Below are 16,516 nucleotides of genomic sequence, written 5' to 3' on the forward strand. Positions count from 1 at the left end.
AAGAACAGCTTAATAACTAAAGTACAATATACTACTACTAATAATAATGATAAGGGAAATATCAAGGGGAGAGAATATAAAACTACAAGGGGAACGGGAAAAAAACCCTCAAACAAACAATAAACACAAGTAACGTACAATACAGTTGCTTTAGCTTTGTGTGCTGAAGAGATAAAGCACCTGGATCTTCTGCCCTTTGCCACCCACAGCTATCGTCAGACTCCTCAGCTGCGCTAGTCTTGATAAAAGATGAGCATGTGCTCATCAGCTGTGGTGATGCTTCTTTGCTGAGGGGTTACAGAAAGGTTTGCAAACACTACAATATTAACTGACCTTCTTAGGCTAATTAAAAGGCATGCTGAATTTTTATCTTCTTTCCATAGCCATGCCATCCAGGGCTACCTGATACCCGTCACCAGGTTGAATTACACAGGCGGCTGCCATAATGCCATATGCAACAGATGACTGAACAGGCAGCCACAGCGACTCACTGAAAACATTTCTAGAGCAGACTGGCTTAGCAACCTCAGAATTTCCTTGTGGTTTCTTTTGATAATGAAGAAAGAAAACAGTTTTGCTTTTAACTATGACTTCTCAGGAAGAGGTGAGTGAAACTTTGGGAGTATATGGTATCATCTAAATAAACGACACATCAGTGTCTACCTTTCATGCGGTATACTTCACAATGTTGTTTTGCTTTCTGATGGACAACCTATGCACCAGTTACAAGGCTTTTTTTAAATATATACATATATTTAAAATCATACACAGTAAGCTGTCCTTTTCTCTGCCTTAAAGCCAGAAGCCTCTATATAAAGTTTAATTTACGTTCATTGAAACGTACATGAAATTTAGCAAATGAAAGAGTAGAAAACTGACTGTACTTGTCTGCTGAAAGGTGAAAAAATATTCCAGGTGACTTAAAGTGCTGCAGATAAAATATGTATTCTTTGCCTGAAATGTGGCATTGTGAGCATTTTCTGGAACTGACTCTGTGAACATGCTGCTTTTACAGCTTACCAGTTCCACTGTCCTTAACAAACTTGGACCTATTTCACAGAGCTGTGAGTTCAAAAATCTGATTTCTTTTGCAAGTGACAGTGTGCATAACCAGAGTCAGAAATTAGCATTGCAAATCTATTTACTCTGAATTCTAGTATAGCCTGGTTTGTTTTTCACTGTGTGGAAAGTTATCAAAGATTTTCTGGAGTAAAATTAAGTGGGCCCCTGCATTAAGATCTTGTCAGGTGATGTGTAGCTGTTATATGCTTTTTAGTCTCTGTTATTTCTTATTGACAGTAGAGAGCAGGGGATGGATTCACACTCCCAGCTATTAAAAGTAGCTACTTGGACAAATTTTAACAAATATTAACTTCAGTAGTTTGCTGTTCAATTAACTGTAAGAGCTCCTCTCATGAACATTTAAGTACACAACTTACTTGACTGTGTCTAGCTCTGAAGTCCTCAGCACAGGAAAGACATGAACCTGTTGAAGTGGGTCCAAAAGAGAACCACAGAAATGATCATAGGGCTGGAGCACCTCTCCTATGAAGACAGGCTGAGAGAGTTTGGGTTGTTCGGCCTGGAGAAGAGAAAGTTCCAGAGAGATCTTGTAGCAGCCTTCCAGTACCTATAGGGGCTTATAAGAAAGATTAAGACAAACTTTTTAGTAGGGCCTGTCGCAACAGGACAAGGGGTAATGGCTTTAAGTTGAAAGTGGGTGCATTTAGACTAGACATAAGGAAGAAATCTTTTACAATGAAGGCGGTTAAACACCGGAACAGGTTGACCAGGGACATGGTAGATGCCCCATCCCTGGAAACATTCAAGGCCAGGCTGGATGTGGTTCTGGGCCACCTGATCTAGTTGAAGATGTCCCTGCTCATCACAGGGGGGTTGGACTAGATGACCTTCGAAGGTCCCTTCCAACTCAAACCATTCTATGATTCTATGTGATTATCCTTTTTCTTCTTCTTTTTTTTTTTTTTTTAAACCCAGTTGAGTCAAGTACAAGAGACAAATCCCACTACTGGAAGTCTTGAAATCATCTCTATTACAGAAGATGAACCACCAGTCCCAGAAATACAGTTTTCCTTCAAACGATTTTTCTGCATACCACAAGCAAAAGTGGACCCCACTGCAGATGGATGTGGTAGGGATACTGCACAGCTTTTTGACCTTTATAATCTAATGCCTAATGTAGGTTTTAGCCTTGCAGAACTATGCTTGCCCACTAAGCCAGAGAAAGCAATCACTTAGAGGAAGAAGAAACACAACATCACTCTCCATTCGTGAGGTTTGCCAGCGTATTAACAGGCGATGACATCTTGTGTCAGTTTGCATACACAAGCATTTTTCACAGCCAGGGTATTCGCACACTTCAACCACATAGCAAATATTTGCCCACACTTTTCAAACACATTTTGGAATAGCTTATGTGAAATTTTACCAACCTGGAAATAGGTCCATTAAAAATCCTGAATATACAGTACAGCAGCCTTGGAGGAATAGCATGCGTGTTTGCTACTTCCCATAGGTTTCATGGCAAAAATAACCATTAACCTTAACAGAGGCAGGGTGAGCATGAAGGATGAAGATAGAGCAATTCAATTTTCTAGTTCATTAGCTACCTAATGAAGAGCTGACTAAGATGCCAGCATACCAGACACCAACTCCATTGCCAAAACCACTTACTCAGCTGCGGCTGACAGAGTTTGTGTAGGTTGGGATTTACTTGTGAGTTTATACGCAGTGGGAGAAATATCTGATCCTTGACTGATTTGAAGTGTCTGCCAATCTCAGAAGGAAAGCTTTAAGAATGATGGGGTGATGAGCTGCATGAATTAAAATTGAAGACAAGGTTCTGCCAGCTCCTGTTAGTGCCCATGGCTAGCTGTGTATGCTATTACCCCATAGTTTGCCCTTTGTATATCAGAATACATTTGAAACAAGTGAACTGTTCATTAATTTGAGTGGAATCTGTTGTCTTCCAGGTTGACAATACCACTAAGCTGATGTCAGCTATAGGGGTGGCTGGTGAGCGTGACTGGTCAGGATCATCCAACATATTCAGCAATTATTAACTATGTATATTTTAACTTTAGATGCATGTTTTTTCCTTTGAAACCCCAAAACTCAGCCTTGAGCCATTGGTCAGTTGTCTCCCTCTCTTTATAACAAAACTTCGAACAGATCATGTTTTCCCACATTTTTAAGTCTAGTTTTGGGGTCTCATTTTTTGCAAATTTAGATTTCTAACAGTTAACCTTGCTTCCAAGTCCAAAAGGAGTAATGACTTTCCTCCTTCTTGTCTTGAAAACCTATTTAGTCCTTTCTTTTTCTAATATCCTTGCTCCTGTTCGAATCTTTAGGCTCCTCTTCCTAGTTTCTCTGCCTCTGCTACCCCAGCTCTGGAGGAAGGTATTGAGCATTAGACTTTGCTCCCCAGTGCAAGAGGCAGAACTATGTGGTCTCCATCCTCATCCCAGGATTTCCTTTGTCCTGGACACTCAGTTGTCCCAGTGCTCAGAGAAGCATCCAGCTGGGGCTACAGCCTGGAGGGAGCACTGCAACCACAGGCTTGGTACCAGCAAGAGTCAGGAGGCATCACAGGCAGGAACAGTCATAAGGAGGAGTCTCAAACTAGTCTTTGCTACTTCCACTGAAAGAATTTATTAGTCCACTTGAGCTTTCTGAAGTCTTCAGAGAGTATACCTGTACTTTCCACACTGGCTTGTTTTCACAGACAAAACAGGTCCAAATTTCATTTTTCAGTGTGATGTAGCCCATGAAAATTAATTTAGAGCTCATACCCTTGATTGCATTTAGAACAGGCCAGGTGCTCTGTAAGAGCATGATTCAAACCCCTTTTAAGGTAAATGCTGAAGAGATGTCTGAGAGCACCAGTCAGCCCCAAAACACTTGGAGCCTTCTCAGCCTCTGAGCTGGGGTTTCCAAACCACTCTGTGTCAGGTCAGCTCATGAAGTATACGAAGGAGTTACTACTGCCGTCTAGTTTAATGTTAGATAAACCTTTTTAATTGCAAACTCTATCTTTTCAATGTAAACTCAATCTGGTTTAACTTCACAGAAGATGTTCTCTCTGTTTGGTTTCTAGGAGATATCGAACCACCTTCAATGTGCCATGTTTTTATGTCCCTAAAGTACTTTCCATATATCTGTGGTTTATTCCTCGCAGTAATCCTAGCAGTTGCCATTGGCCTGGGTGGTGAGTATAATTAGTTATTCATTAAGTTCTCGCTTAACCTTTCAAATACTTAATTTTTCATGAGCCTTTTACTTAGAATGGAATTAAATTGCTACTGTGGCTTGTTTGCTGAAGTAAGAATCTTGATGGTGTGACGGCTTTAAATTTTATTTACATTTAGGAATAAAATAGATCTGGCACTCATGAGAGGATTGGTGTAATATTTACAGCACAGGGGAACCCACAGCTCAAGGAAACTTTTCTCTAGTAAAACTTCAGTGATTCCCTTTGGGTAGTAAGATGTGGGGGAGGATTCAGGTAGCACACACTGTATTCTTATCCTGCAATTCACATCTCTAAGTTTCTTTTCAGGGAATTAAAAAACTTTACCCTTTCACAAACAACTTTTACAAAGCAAAAGAAAATCCTGAATGAGTTTAGTTGTGACTGGAAAGTGTGACCTACTCACATCCAGGTGCTAAATACCTCGATGCTAGAGCAGTACCTTCACACCATAAGCTTGTGGAAGGCTGAGGCAGCTCCTCAGGAAGGAAGTACACTGGCCATATTTTGCAAGCATCTCCTTGCTTTGCTGCTGAGAGGCTGAGGCCTCAGAAACTTGCCCTGGAGTGAAATATAAACTGGGTAGAGAGATCTGGGAAACAGCACAGATAGCAAGGCTGACTCATCCTACAAGTCATCATTAATAGATGAATTTAACAGCACCATGTAGCCACGTGAAGGTTGTATTTCAAAAGTTCCTAGAGTACAGGAGTTATCTTTTCATTAGCAAGACAGAAATCTGTGCAGATAATGGAATTCAGAAGTGTTAAATTAATATCCAAGTGTATTTTCATCACCCTGTTTTCTTTCGTTCTTGTTAGTCCAATACAACTGCATTGGGAAGTTTCGCTGCAGATCATCCTTTAAGTGTATCCAGAAATCAGCCAGGTGCAATGGTGTCTTCAACTGTAAAGAAGGGGAGGATGAGTACAGATGTGGTAACTTAAATTTGGTTATAAATCCCTCCTACCTCCTCCTGTAGCATCTGGCACATTATCAAGAAATTCATGTTGTAAAGAGTTTGGGTGAGACAAGAAAGATAGAGGCTGATGGACTATCTAAATCACCACTTCAGAGGAACAATCTCTCTGAGGTATTGATTTACACTTCTTAAGAAATCAAACTGCTCTTAAGATAAATGTGATGATTGCTGAATACCTCTACTGCCATTTTGGGCATGTTTCTCCATTAGAAGTCTAGATGGTTCTTGACTGTTAGCATTTCCTCTACCTGCAAGGTGTACCATCACTGCACTGTGGTGTATATATACAGTACTGTACCCACTGGCACACAGCTGCACTTGTCAGTTTTGAAGATTGCAAAAGCCAGTAATTATTTTAAGGAATGTGGGAACAGGAGAGATCAGCACTGCCTTTTACGCATTGAGTACTGCAGAGTTTCATATGCAAAATATATGCCCCATGTCTGAGTTTCTCTCTGTCATGAGCTCCAAACCTGTGCATCTCTCCTCTCCCCAGCCTTTATATTCTTATCAGCCCAGACACACCAGCCCCATTTCAGGAGAGGGAAGCAGATAGGAAACTCCACAGGATTCCAGGCATGGCTGGGAGCAAGTGCATCCACCTCTCTGACAGTGCTGTGCAGCACAGGATGTACCAACCACCTGTCATCACTTATCTTGATCGTAGGTTTCTTTGATGCCAAGGCATCTGTAGCTCCAACTCACTGCAATCTGCAAGACTTGCTTAGGCTCACTGGAGGGCAAGGCAGTCTTATGTATCTATATTAGAGCTAGCATCCCCCATCCATTGCCATGAGCATAGACTTTTTAGTCCTGGCTGTTGCAGCTCAGCATATCTTGATTACTTCCTTAAAGAGGAAAAAACAATCTGTTAAAGGACCCAAGTGATGAAAAAGACAAGCAGTACAAATTCAGTGAGCCAAGAAATGTGGATGCCACAGTAGTATATTGATGTTGTTGTGTACCCAGTGGTTCTTCTTCACAGCTCACTCAGGCTTTCCTTTTCCACAATCTCAAAGTCAGGTTGAGTGGCAAGAAAGCAGTGCTGCAAGTGTTCACTTCTGGATCCTGGCGAACAGTCTGCTCTGATGACTGGAAAGCAGAGTATGGAAATACTACCTGCAAACACCTGGGTTTCTCAAGGTAGGAACACAAAATGGAAGAAACTTTATTTGGCATTTTGAGCAAACTCTGGGGTTTTCAATCTTTCTAATCAAACCTTGTATTAATCTGTGCTTTAAAAGAAAAAGGAATTACCAATCCACATTTAAATGATGTGGTTGAGGAGATTTAGAATTATGTAAATACTTGTGCACTGCAAATACCATTTATTACTACTATAAATCTGGGATGATGGCTAAATATAATGGTTTGCTTAAATCTTCTGTATGGGATGCAAGTGCCTGAATCCTATTTGTCTCTCTAGTAGCTTACAACCTGTCAGGGAGCCACTAAAAACCATATGAGCGTTTTCCATTTCTTTTACTTCCTCTGCAAAGTAGAAAATAGGAATTAGGAATAAGCAGGAAATAGAAAAGTAGGAAATAGGGATTATGATAGGAAAATTGTATATACAATTTATGCCGTGACATCTGTTAGGAATTAAGGTCCATCTTACTATTGGAGAAGAACATGGCGAGGTAGTTCTTGCTGGACTGATCCCATTCCTGAAAAAGCACTGTTTTTCACTAACTTTCACACAATTGAGAAAGAGTTTGAAGTTGTGACTTGCAATGATGCTGTTATTTCTTCTAATGATGTCATTTTGTTTTCTGCACACTGTAGACAGCAGCATAAAGCTTCTTTGAATAAGTTCTTGCTGTCCTTAGGGTAAAATACATCTCAATTTTTCAACAAAAAAGGACAGGAAAAATTACAGATTATTTATCCTTCCTGCTGCAAAACTTAACTCTAGAAAAAGGCGTCAATGAGCTTGCCAGTGCTAACCAGTTACAATGAAGACTTTGTTGCAACATTAGAATTAAAATTTACTTTCTCAGCCAGTTAAATGACTCTCAGCATGTTGTGACTTCCACACAGGGTTGTGGCAAAAATATGTGCATGTTATAAAAAACGTTTCTTGGGGAGGATGCAATTACTTTGTCAAGTGTCTGAGTCTGATTATTGTGGTTGTGACACTGGGTTTTCATTAGCAGAACCGCTGAATTATTTAAGCAGATTACTGAAATGCTGCCTGAGGAAGCTGTGCTTATGGTTTATTTGTAGTTACGTGAGTTCAGGTTACCTGCCCGTGGCTGCTGTTGAAAAACAGTTTCAAAGACATTTCGTATCCCTCAGTGAGTGGTTATCAGCGGATCAAGCTACATCCCTGCACAATGCAACAAGCCTCAGGTATGCCTCGGTTTGTTCACCCTGACAGAAAGAGAGTGGTTGATAGAAGCAGAATTATCAACAGTTTTGAGATTGTTGCCAGTTTTTTCAGACAAGTGGTAAATGGTTGGTAGTGTTATCCATCATAGACCAAGGTTCAGTAGCAGTCTTACTGGAATACCAATTTGGAGCCTGATCCAAGGCCCATCAGAAACAGCAAAGGCTTTAAACTGAGCTATTTGCAAAGCCTGTTTGTGCCGTGATTCTCTTTTTGCAAGCAGATAGACACCAGACACATTTTTTCCATTGTGAAGCAGTTTGTTTCAGTTTACAGATCCCTAGATGTTTCCCAGTGGGCTCATGAACCCATTATGGCCCATTTCTTCCTCCTGACAATTGCTTGTTTTTCTTAGTTACCTTTCACTGAGAAGCAAGCTCCAAGGAGTCTACAGATCACACGTTGAGAATTGCTGATGAGCCTCCCCTTGCAGAAGAACGAGACTTCCTTTAGTGGGGCAGCATATGGTCTTCAGGCTCACAATGGTGTCTAAGCTCCTAAGCATTTCAGCTAAATGCCCTAAGTAGATTGGATGAGTACATGACTTTGTACCTCTTTCAATATGAGTTACTTATATTTATGTGCACATAGCTGTACAGGAAGATGCCAACGATATTGAAAACACACTCAATATTTGTGAATTGGAACTAATACTGCACTGTCTTTTCATCTTAGAGAGGAATGCACTTCTGGCAATGTGATCATCTTAAAATGTTTGGGTAAGAAACAGGAAACAAAATCTGAAGTTGTCCTTCTTCATCTACTGCATGGCAAGAGTTGGGAGGAGCTGTGTACACAGGGCATGCTATACCATCAGTTTATCACACCAAAGAAAAATTGTATTTCTTTTATAAAATTTGAATGGATTTCAGAAAATGAAAAGAGGCTGAGAGGGCAGATTAGGAGCATCAGGTTAGGAGCAGGAGTGTTTTGATGAGAATCACAGTAGACAGTAGATGTTTAAGATTGTGATTTGAGTGCATGGACTAATGCTGTAATTCCAATTCTTTGTCATCTCATCAGGAAAAGGGAAATTTTGTTTTAATATTTGAACTTTCATCCCACATCTCTCCATGTCAGCTAGGTTTTGGATTGGGGTATGAAAAGTCAAAAAAAACAGCAGCAAAATAATCATCGGGGAGAGGACATGCTTCAACTTGCCTGTCTGGGGCCCTGGGACCCTGGGACCCTGTGCATTTAAGGAGGGCAGAACAGTAGGGTTACAGCTCAGCTCAGAAGTGAGCTTCACAGCCCCCATATGGGCTGCCAAGCACGACGCTGCAGGGATTGGAGGGAGGAGGAGAAACCTCTTGAGCAGCTACAACTCAAGATGTAGGCCATGGGGATGGGGATGGTCCTGCTGCAGAGACCTCCCAGCCTCAGCGAAGCTGAGAGCAGAAAGGCTGAAGATGACAAAAACCATGCCAGTGTTTCCTCCATGGACCCCAAACCTTTGCTTTCTGGCAGCATGTGGGACACGGGCCAGCTACAGGCCACGGATCGTGGGGGGCAACGCGTCCTCCCCTCAGCAGTGGCCCTGGCAGGTCAGCCTGCAGTTCCATGGGCAGCACCTCTGCGGAGGGTCCGTCATCACCCCGCGCTGGATCATCACAGCTGCCCACTGTGTCTACGAGTAAGTTCCTAAACTGTCTTGCTCAGGGTGTCCCACTCACCCCACCTGCATGCAGCACGTCTGTGTGTGGGGCCACTGCAGAGGAGGGCTAATACACTGTGCTTTCTCTAAGAAATAAACTGCAGAAGAGACTGGGTTATCCTTAGTTCACGGGCTTGCTCCATTACATTTAAACCACCTCTCTCCCTTCTTGTGTAAGTGCAAGTCTCTACTGAAAAAAGACTCTCCCCAAGAAGTGGGCTAAATCAGGAGACTCGCTTTTCAGATGTTATAGGCTCTCCTGGCTTCCTGGGAAATCAGCTTAAAACAACATTGAAGAGCTAGATTTTAGGTATCCTGATCTGTAGTTTCTGTATATTGCATCTGAGTTAACAGGTACAAGAATTAGTACTTGGTTGCTCAAATACCTTGGAGCTTTAAGATTAATTACACAAACCTTTTCAAGTTCACAGGACCAATCAGTGGTAGTTAGGAAGTTGCACTGTGCTTAGTGCCCTTTACCACATACTCACTGCTTCTTTTTATGCTGTTCAAGTAGTCTTTGAGTTGTAAATAGATGCTAAACTGTGATTTAGCCTCCTCTTCTTTGTTTAATTATAAACATAGCCTTCTCTTTTATAATGAGTTGTCTGGTTTTGCAGCCTTATTTGTTGCTAGCAGTGCAGGAGCTCCCTTCTCACTCCTACGAACTCCAGGCCACTTTCACCTTATTTCACTTTATTAATACATAAGTTAGCAATTACAGCAGACTGTCACTATTTGCCTGTAGAGTTTAATGTGGTTCGGAAGTTCGGAGGGCAGTTAGACAACCTGAAGGCTTTCTTGAGGGTTTTTCACTCTCTCCTACTTCTTTTTTCAGCCTGTACTTCCCGAAGTCATGGAGTGTGCAGGTTGGTTTTGTGACTCAGCAAGATACCCAGGTTCACTCATATTTGGTGGAAAAAATTATATACCATCGGAATTATAAACCCAAGACAATGAGAAATGATATAGCACTGATGAAACTGGCAGCACCGCTTGCTCTCAATGGTAATTTTTCCCCTTAGCTTTCACTTGGCTTTTTAGACTTTCTAGCTAAAAAATGAAGGGTCTTTCCCAGCACAGACAGGGAAACTTCTGTTGGTAGCCTATGCCTGACCCAGGACAGTTCAGTGTATCCCCACCACCTCTACAAGCAATGATGGATGTGCTGTGTGAATGTAGCCAGTTTGCTGCTGAGACAGCAAGGCAGTGGTCCCTGTTCAGACTACACTGGCAGAAATCCCTCAGAAATCCTCTCAATATCCAGGCATAGAGAGCAACAACATGGTCACAGAGCTCTGCAAATTGTTCCCGGTCTATTCTGGTATTGGCTTACTGAAGGCATTTAATAATAGGCAAACATTAACTTTATTCTTTCTAAGTATTTTTTCCTATCTAAAATAAACACCCCACCTCATTTTACTTGGAGATCGTGGGGATTTTTGTCCTTTCTGTGAGTATGTGGAGATCCAGCAGCTTTCAAAGCTGAAAGTTAAGCTTGAATTTCAAAGAGAAGAAAAGGCAATCTAAATATAATGATGCTTTTAAATTAAAACTACTTTTGTTTCCTCAGCAGGATGCTACCTACAGCTGACACAGCTAATGAATTGAAATAATGTGTATGAATTGAAATGGTCACCTGCCAGTACCTCCTAATCACTGTGAGCTCTCTGCAAAGGGGAGCTGGCTCTCTCTGCCACATACAGACTGTCAGTTCCTAAATCAATTCTCTTGAAATACTCTAGACTTCCACCTTGAATGAAAATTAAGCTTGAGTTTGTTCTGCTTTATATCTCAGCTAGTGCTGTTTTGTTTCGCCCGGGGAAGAAGTCTGGGAGTCTGTCAAGAACAGCGATAGCATTGCACCTGAGATACCTGCTATGCCCTGTGGGGACTGGGGGCACGCCAGGGGTCTTGGAGGCTCCACAGTGGGTGCTTTGTATCTTGAGCTGAGATCATTGCACCGTGCAGAGCTGAATCACTAGGAATTACCCAGTAATACCTTGTATCTTCCCTCCCTTTGCTCAGTGCCAGCTCACCTTACATGTCAGTTTGCTCCTGCAAGCATCAAACGCTGATTATATTGCACTGCATTGCGTGCCCCAGGGCGTAAGCCGACTGGTGGGAAGCAAAAAAGATGTCTTGTTGCCCTTTCAGAAGAGAGCAGAGGTGTGCATATGTGGCTCTTTCTGTGTCACTGCACAAAAGCTGTTAGAAGGCACCCTGCAGTTGTGCCATGGTTAGCTAAAGCCATTTCTCTGCCCAACCAGTGTGCTGTGGGGTCTCTGATCTACCAGTCAGCTGCATACATGGTGCATTTCTTGTTTGCTCATTCTTCAATTTATTGAAGAACACTTCTTTTGTTGCTTCATACTTGAAACTAATTAGGCCTGGGGCAGGTATTGATTCAAGCCTATGGAACTGGCCCTAAGACAAAAGACCTGCAGAACTGCCAAGCTGTTTATGTGGGGAGTGGGTGGTGTTCATAAGAAGTTCACTGCATGCCAAATCTTTTGCCAGTCTTCACTGCATGCCGAAAGTTTTACTGAGTCACAATATTTTGCTAAATTTTAAAGGCAATTTTCTCTTTTTATTTTTTTAAACCAGGTCACATAGAGCCAATTTGTCTGCCTAATTTTGGTGAACAGTTCCCAGAAGGGAAAATGTGCTGGGTATCAGGATGGGGAGCAACCGTGGAAGGAGGTATTTTAAATGACCTGCTGTTAATTACACTACATCTCACATACAGTAAATACAGGATTTGGTTGTTCAATATTAAATTTTCTAGAATATCTGGGGTGGGGGGGGACAAGATTTATTCCTAAATTTTATGCTTACCCTAATGAGTAAAAGTGCTGTACAAGCCCTTATCGTGAGGAATGGATGGGTATGCTCTGTGAAAAGGTTGAAAATGACATGAGGACTGCATCGATGTTGTACTCAGCCTCAGCCAAACAGGTGGTGTCCTTTATAACTTCAATCATAGAAACCACAGAATGAATGCAAGAATTGACCATCCATTTTCTCAGAGACAGCATGTATGCATTTTCAGGCAGGTTGGATGATGTGGAAATCAGATCTGTGAGCAGGGAATTCTTTTTTCTCTCTTACCATTACTCATAGGTCATATTAATCAATTAACTATAGTGAATCACTTCCATGTGAAAATACTTGAATTCTCGGGTAATTGGGTTTTATCATTCTTCATTTGTCTCAACTGACGTGTTCCCATTGTTCAGAGAGCAAGAACAGTATGTTACCTGACCTACTGGTAACAGTGGAAGGTAGGAAAAAAATGAAAGCAAGGTTTACCACATAAAAGTCAGCTATAAATGGACAATAGACATTGTGCAAATACTCCCATTTACAGAAATGATCCGCTTAGACTCAGGAGAAAATAAATATTTATAAAACAAATCAGATATTTGCAGATGATTTGCTGACTAACAGAACAGGTGATAAATTTGAAATGAATTTTGGCACTGGTTTAGAAGACACTGTCCAATCAACTTTTCATTATTGTCACTGATTCTCTAGTCTGAAGTAAAAACACACAAGGTACAGCTTTGTATTACATACTGTGACAAACCACATCTCTACAGAGTCGCTAGTTACTGGATTTTGTATGTGATGAGACACCCAGTTCCCTTTATTTGTTCGGTGTCATTTTAACCACATTACTTTCAGCCTTGCTTGCCAATTCTTCACATACTGAAACACTTTCTGTGTGTAATTAGAGATTAGTTTCTGCAATAGAGAGCTTTTTCTTTGTGAGGATTTTTTTCCTTTTCTATTTTAACAGGTGATACATCTGACACCATGAATTATGCAGGTGTTCCTCTGATTTCTAATGCAATTTGCAATCACAGGGATGTCTATGGAGGGATCATAAGTCCTTCAATGCTTTGTGCCGGTTTCCTGAAGGGAGGGGTAGACACGTGCCAGGTATGGAAGTTTCCAAATTGCAACTGAGCTCATTAACAGCAGCAATGGAAAAACATGACTGATAAGTTATCAGAAGGCACTCCCAGGCTTTTCTTGGACAAACATTTGGTTTTGTGCCATTTACTCTGTTTACCATGAATATCAATCAGTGAATGTGCATACATTCATACGCTACAATTCCCTTCTGATGTTTAATCTGTGGCCTATATCTGCTACTTCTGAAGCCAAATTTACTTAAGACATTTTTTAATTTCTTCCATGTGGTACAGTGTGGTGCCATCCTTTCCTTGCTCTGGCTGCGGCCTCTGCACTGTGCTGAATTGTACTGCACTGCGCTGAATTGTACTGCACTGCGCTGAATTTTACTGCACTGCACTGTGAGCAGCTCTGAAGGCCTGCAAGGTGTAGAAACCCCATGGTTAAAAGCGGCCAAAGTGTACATCAATAAAGAAACACAAGATTTTGGAAAGAGTAGAGTGAGGCAGGGGAAGGAAGAAAGGGAGAGGTGTCTGAGTAACTCCATAGACTGGTAATGACTCCGGAGGAGAGCGTTCATAGCAGTGATGAATCAGAGCATCCTTCACAATACAATGTGGTAATGCTTCAAAATCACTGTCAGAATCAAGAGAGTGCCCACCTTGTGCTAGGTCTCATTCCCATACACACTAATGTGGACTCACCATGCTAGTCATGCATGAAGTGAAAGAACTAGGAAGGAATTTGTTTCCAGGTATGTTCAGTCCCAGTTTCGCAGGGAGCAAGACAAAGAGAAGACATGCGGTGCATAGATATTCATTTATGCCCCTTTTTGCACTCCCCCCCCAGTCTCATCACTATACCTATGCGAGCTGCCCAAAGGCAGCACACTCAGCAACAAAACAAGCTGTACTCACCAAAGGGAGAGGCTTGTTCCAACTTCCCTTGTTTTCCATTGTTGTGCTGACTCTGATGCTCATAGGGAAACTGCCCCAGGAAAATAAATAGGGAGTTTTCAGTTAGTAGATGTGAGTCCATTGAGTTGAATCTGCTTTGCAAAGTGCCAGGGACAGAAAAGCACTATGTAAGACTGCAGGTAGAAGCAGGCAGGGAAGGAGGTGGGGTACAAGCTTGTTGCAACCCTGGGCTCAGCTAAGCTCAACAGCTAGGAGCTCTTTGAGAGAAGCAGCTTCAACACTGCTTCTCTGGACTGCTAGATAGGGAAAGAAAGGTATGATCTAATACACATCTCTAAGAAGTCTCCAACTTCTACCATAACATATGCTTTTCCCAGTACCCAGAACAGAGCAGATACAGAAGACTTTGAATTACTAGACTATGCCTCTCCCCCTACCCCCCAAATAGATCTTCCACTTCATTTCTGAGGCACTAACATTTGTTCTAATTCTTTGTCCTCCAGGGAGATAGTGGGGGCCCTTTAGCATGTGAAGATAGGAGTATCTGGAAGTTGGTGGGGACCACCAGCTTTGGAGTGGGCTGTGCAGAAAAGAACAAGCCGGGTGTCTACAGCCGAACCACCTCTTTCCTGGACTGGATACATGAACAGATGGAGGTCTACTTTTGCCCTGTCTCTCTGTCTTTGCTTGCTGCTTTGCTCTGCCACATAGTTTAGGTTGTATTTGTCACAGCTTGAGTTGTGTTGTATGGACACATGCTTTCTGAGTGCACATGTGGGGATTGCAGCAGGTCCACATGCAGGGCAGAGAGAGCAAGATGCAGGGAGCGCTGGGCAGCGGTATAGAGGAGAGAAGAGCATGTATCAATATGGGTGGGAGTGACTGGTGAGGGGGCCTGGAGGCACAGAGTGGGGAGGTGTAAGGGACTTTACCTGAAAGCTGTGAGGCAGCTACAGAAAAGCCTGGAGAGCCAAAGCTGAGGGGGCCAAAGGAATTGGGGAAGGTGTTGGCTGGAAGGAGAGAATAACAGAGTTAAGGAAATGGGGGGAAACTGCAGCCACCTTCACCTGACCCAAGGGTGATCCACTCTCCAGAGACCAGGTTCTCTGCTGTCAGCATCCATCGAGTGCTGCCAGAGAGATGTTGGGTTGAGTCAGCTGAGCAGGAAGAGTGGTGTTTCAGGAGGAATCCCAAGCAAGGATCTGTTGCCTAAGCAGAGGCATATAGAGCCATTTGGGAGACCCCAGGCTGTTCTGCTTGGCTCACAGGTATCCCTGCAAAACGGAAAGGATCTGCAGCTAGCCCTGGGTCTTACCTACCATCCTCATGGGGATGCCTCATATAGCCTGCTATGAGCCTTCCAACTAAAAGGAAACAGAATAAACCCCTTCAAAGCTTCAAAGCCTTACCCCCTCCTTCTATGTATGAGACCCATGCGTGCAGTATCTACTACTATCACTAATATATTCCTCCATCCCTTGAAAATGTATTTCTTTATGACCCTTATGTTCCTGTCTTAGCACAGGCTGCGAACTGGTGAAATAAAGTGGTGGGAGAAGCTGCTCTCATTTGCTTGGGTTAACAGTGTACACAGCAGGAATCGGACCACATCACACCTCTTGTGGTGGTGGTGGTGTGTTTTCCTGACACACCTCTGCTGGTAGTCCTGGCTCCAGCAGCCCTGCAGTTCCTTTGGTGACCCTAGTACAGCAGGGGAAAAATATTCATTCCCTTTCAGAGTTCAATAGGCAGCAACACAAGCATTTGAATAGATGTATAACTGGTTTTGCTTCACAGAGAGAAGAGCTGCAGACCTGAGGAGAGTAGTGGTGCTTCTGAACACTCACAGCCCCACAGAAGGACTCACCACACTCTTCTGGACACCTGCTCCGAACTTTGTACCTTCACAGACTACTTTGTACCATTTATTTTTGGTACTGGTAGCTGTACTTAATGAAAACTGCTGCACATCCAGCCTCCTTTGGATGGAAGAGACAGTTGAATGCTGGATGATGGGCATGCGTATTTACTGTCAGCTATGAATTTCACACATAGAAAAAGCTCTAAGACTGATAACCCAGGATGCTTTATCCCAATAAAGTTTTTCAGGAACAATGAGTAAAAGACTAGAACAACTTCAGATCAGGTTGTTAGCTGTTATTTAATACTTACCTTCCAAGAACCAGATGACAAAAAGACTTCTTTCCTGGAAGTATTCATATATAAAGTCCACGCTTACACAGGGAGCAGTAGCTTTCTCTGAAGCCATAAAGCAAGCCGGAAATAGCAGTTGGCAAGCATTTGGCAAGTATGCTCAACTCTTTTTGGAAAAATTCTCTGGATTCTAATCTTTTATCATGTGGCTGTGAACAAAGTCCCTAAA

The 16,516-nt window shown here is 42.4% G+C and overlaps 1 protein-coding gene across 1 annotated transcript; it reads left to right on the forward strand.

Moving 5' to 3' along the window:
- The first annotated feature begins 1,736 nt into the window (after positions 1 to 1,736).
- Positions 1,737 to 16,310, forward strand: TMPRSS3 (transmembrane serine protease 3). The gene is made up of 12 exons (XM_061454510.1): positions 1,737 to 2,152; positions 4,118 to 4,228; positions 5,092 to 5,208; positions 6,272 to 6,395; positions 7,479 to 7,604; positions 8,317 to 8,360; positions 9,109 to 9,274; positions 10,134 to 10,303; positions 11,903 to 11,998; positions 13,098 to 13,240; positions 14,637 to 14,789; positions 15,931 to 16,310. Exons 2-12 carry the CDS (start codon positions 4,138 to 4,140, stop codon positions 15,949 to 15,951), a joined length of 1,251 nt encoding a protein of 416 aa, XP_061310494.1. The 5' UTR covers positions 1,737 to 2,152; positions 4,118 to 4,137; the 3' UTR covers positions 15,952 to 16,310.
- Positions 16,311 to 16,516: the final 206 nt, after the last annotated feature.

Source organism: Pezoporus flaviventris, unplaced genomic scaffold (assembly GCF_033815535.1).
Source record: "Pezoporus flaviventris isolate CSIRO_AGI_PZ_B2104156 unplaced genomic scaffold, CSIRO_AGI_Pfla_v1 ptg000015l, whole genome shotgun sequence".
Lineage (NCBI taxonomy): Eukaryota > Metazoa > Chordata > Aves > Psittaciformes > Psittacidae > Pezoporus > Pezoporus flaviventris.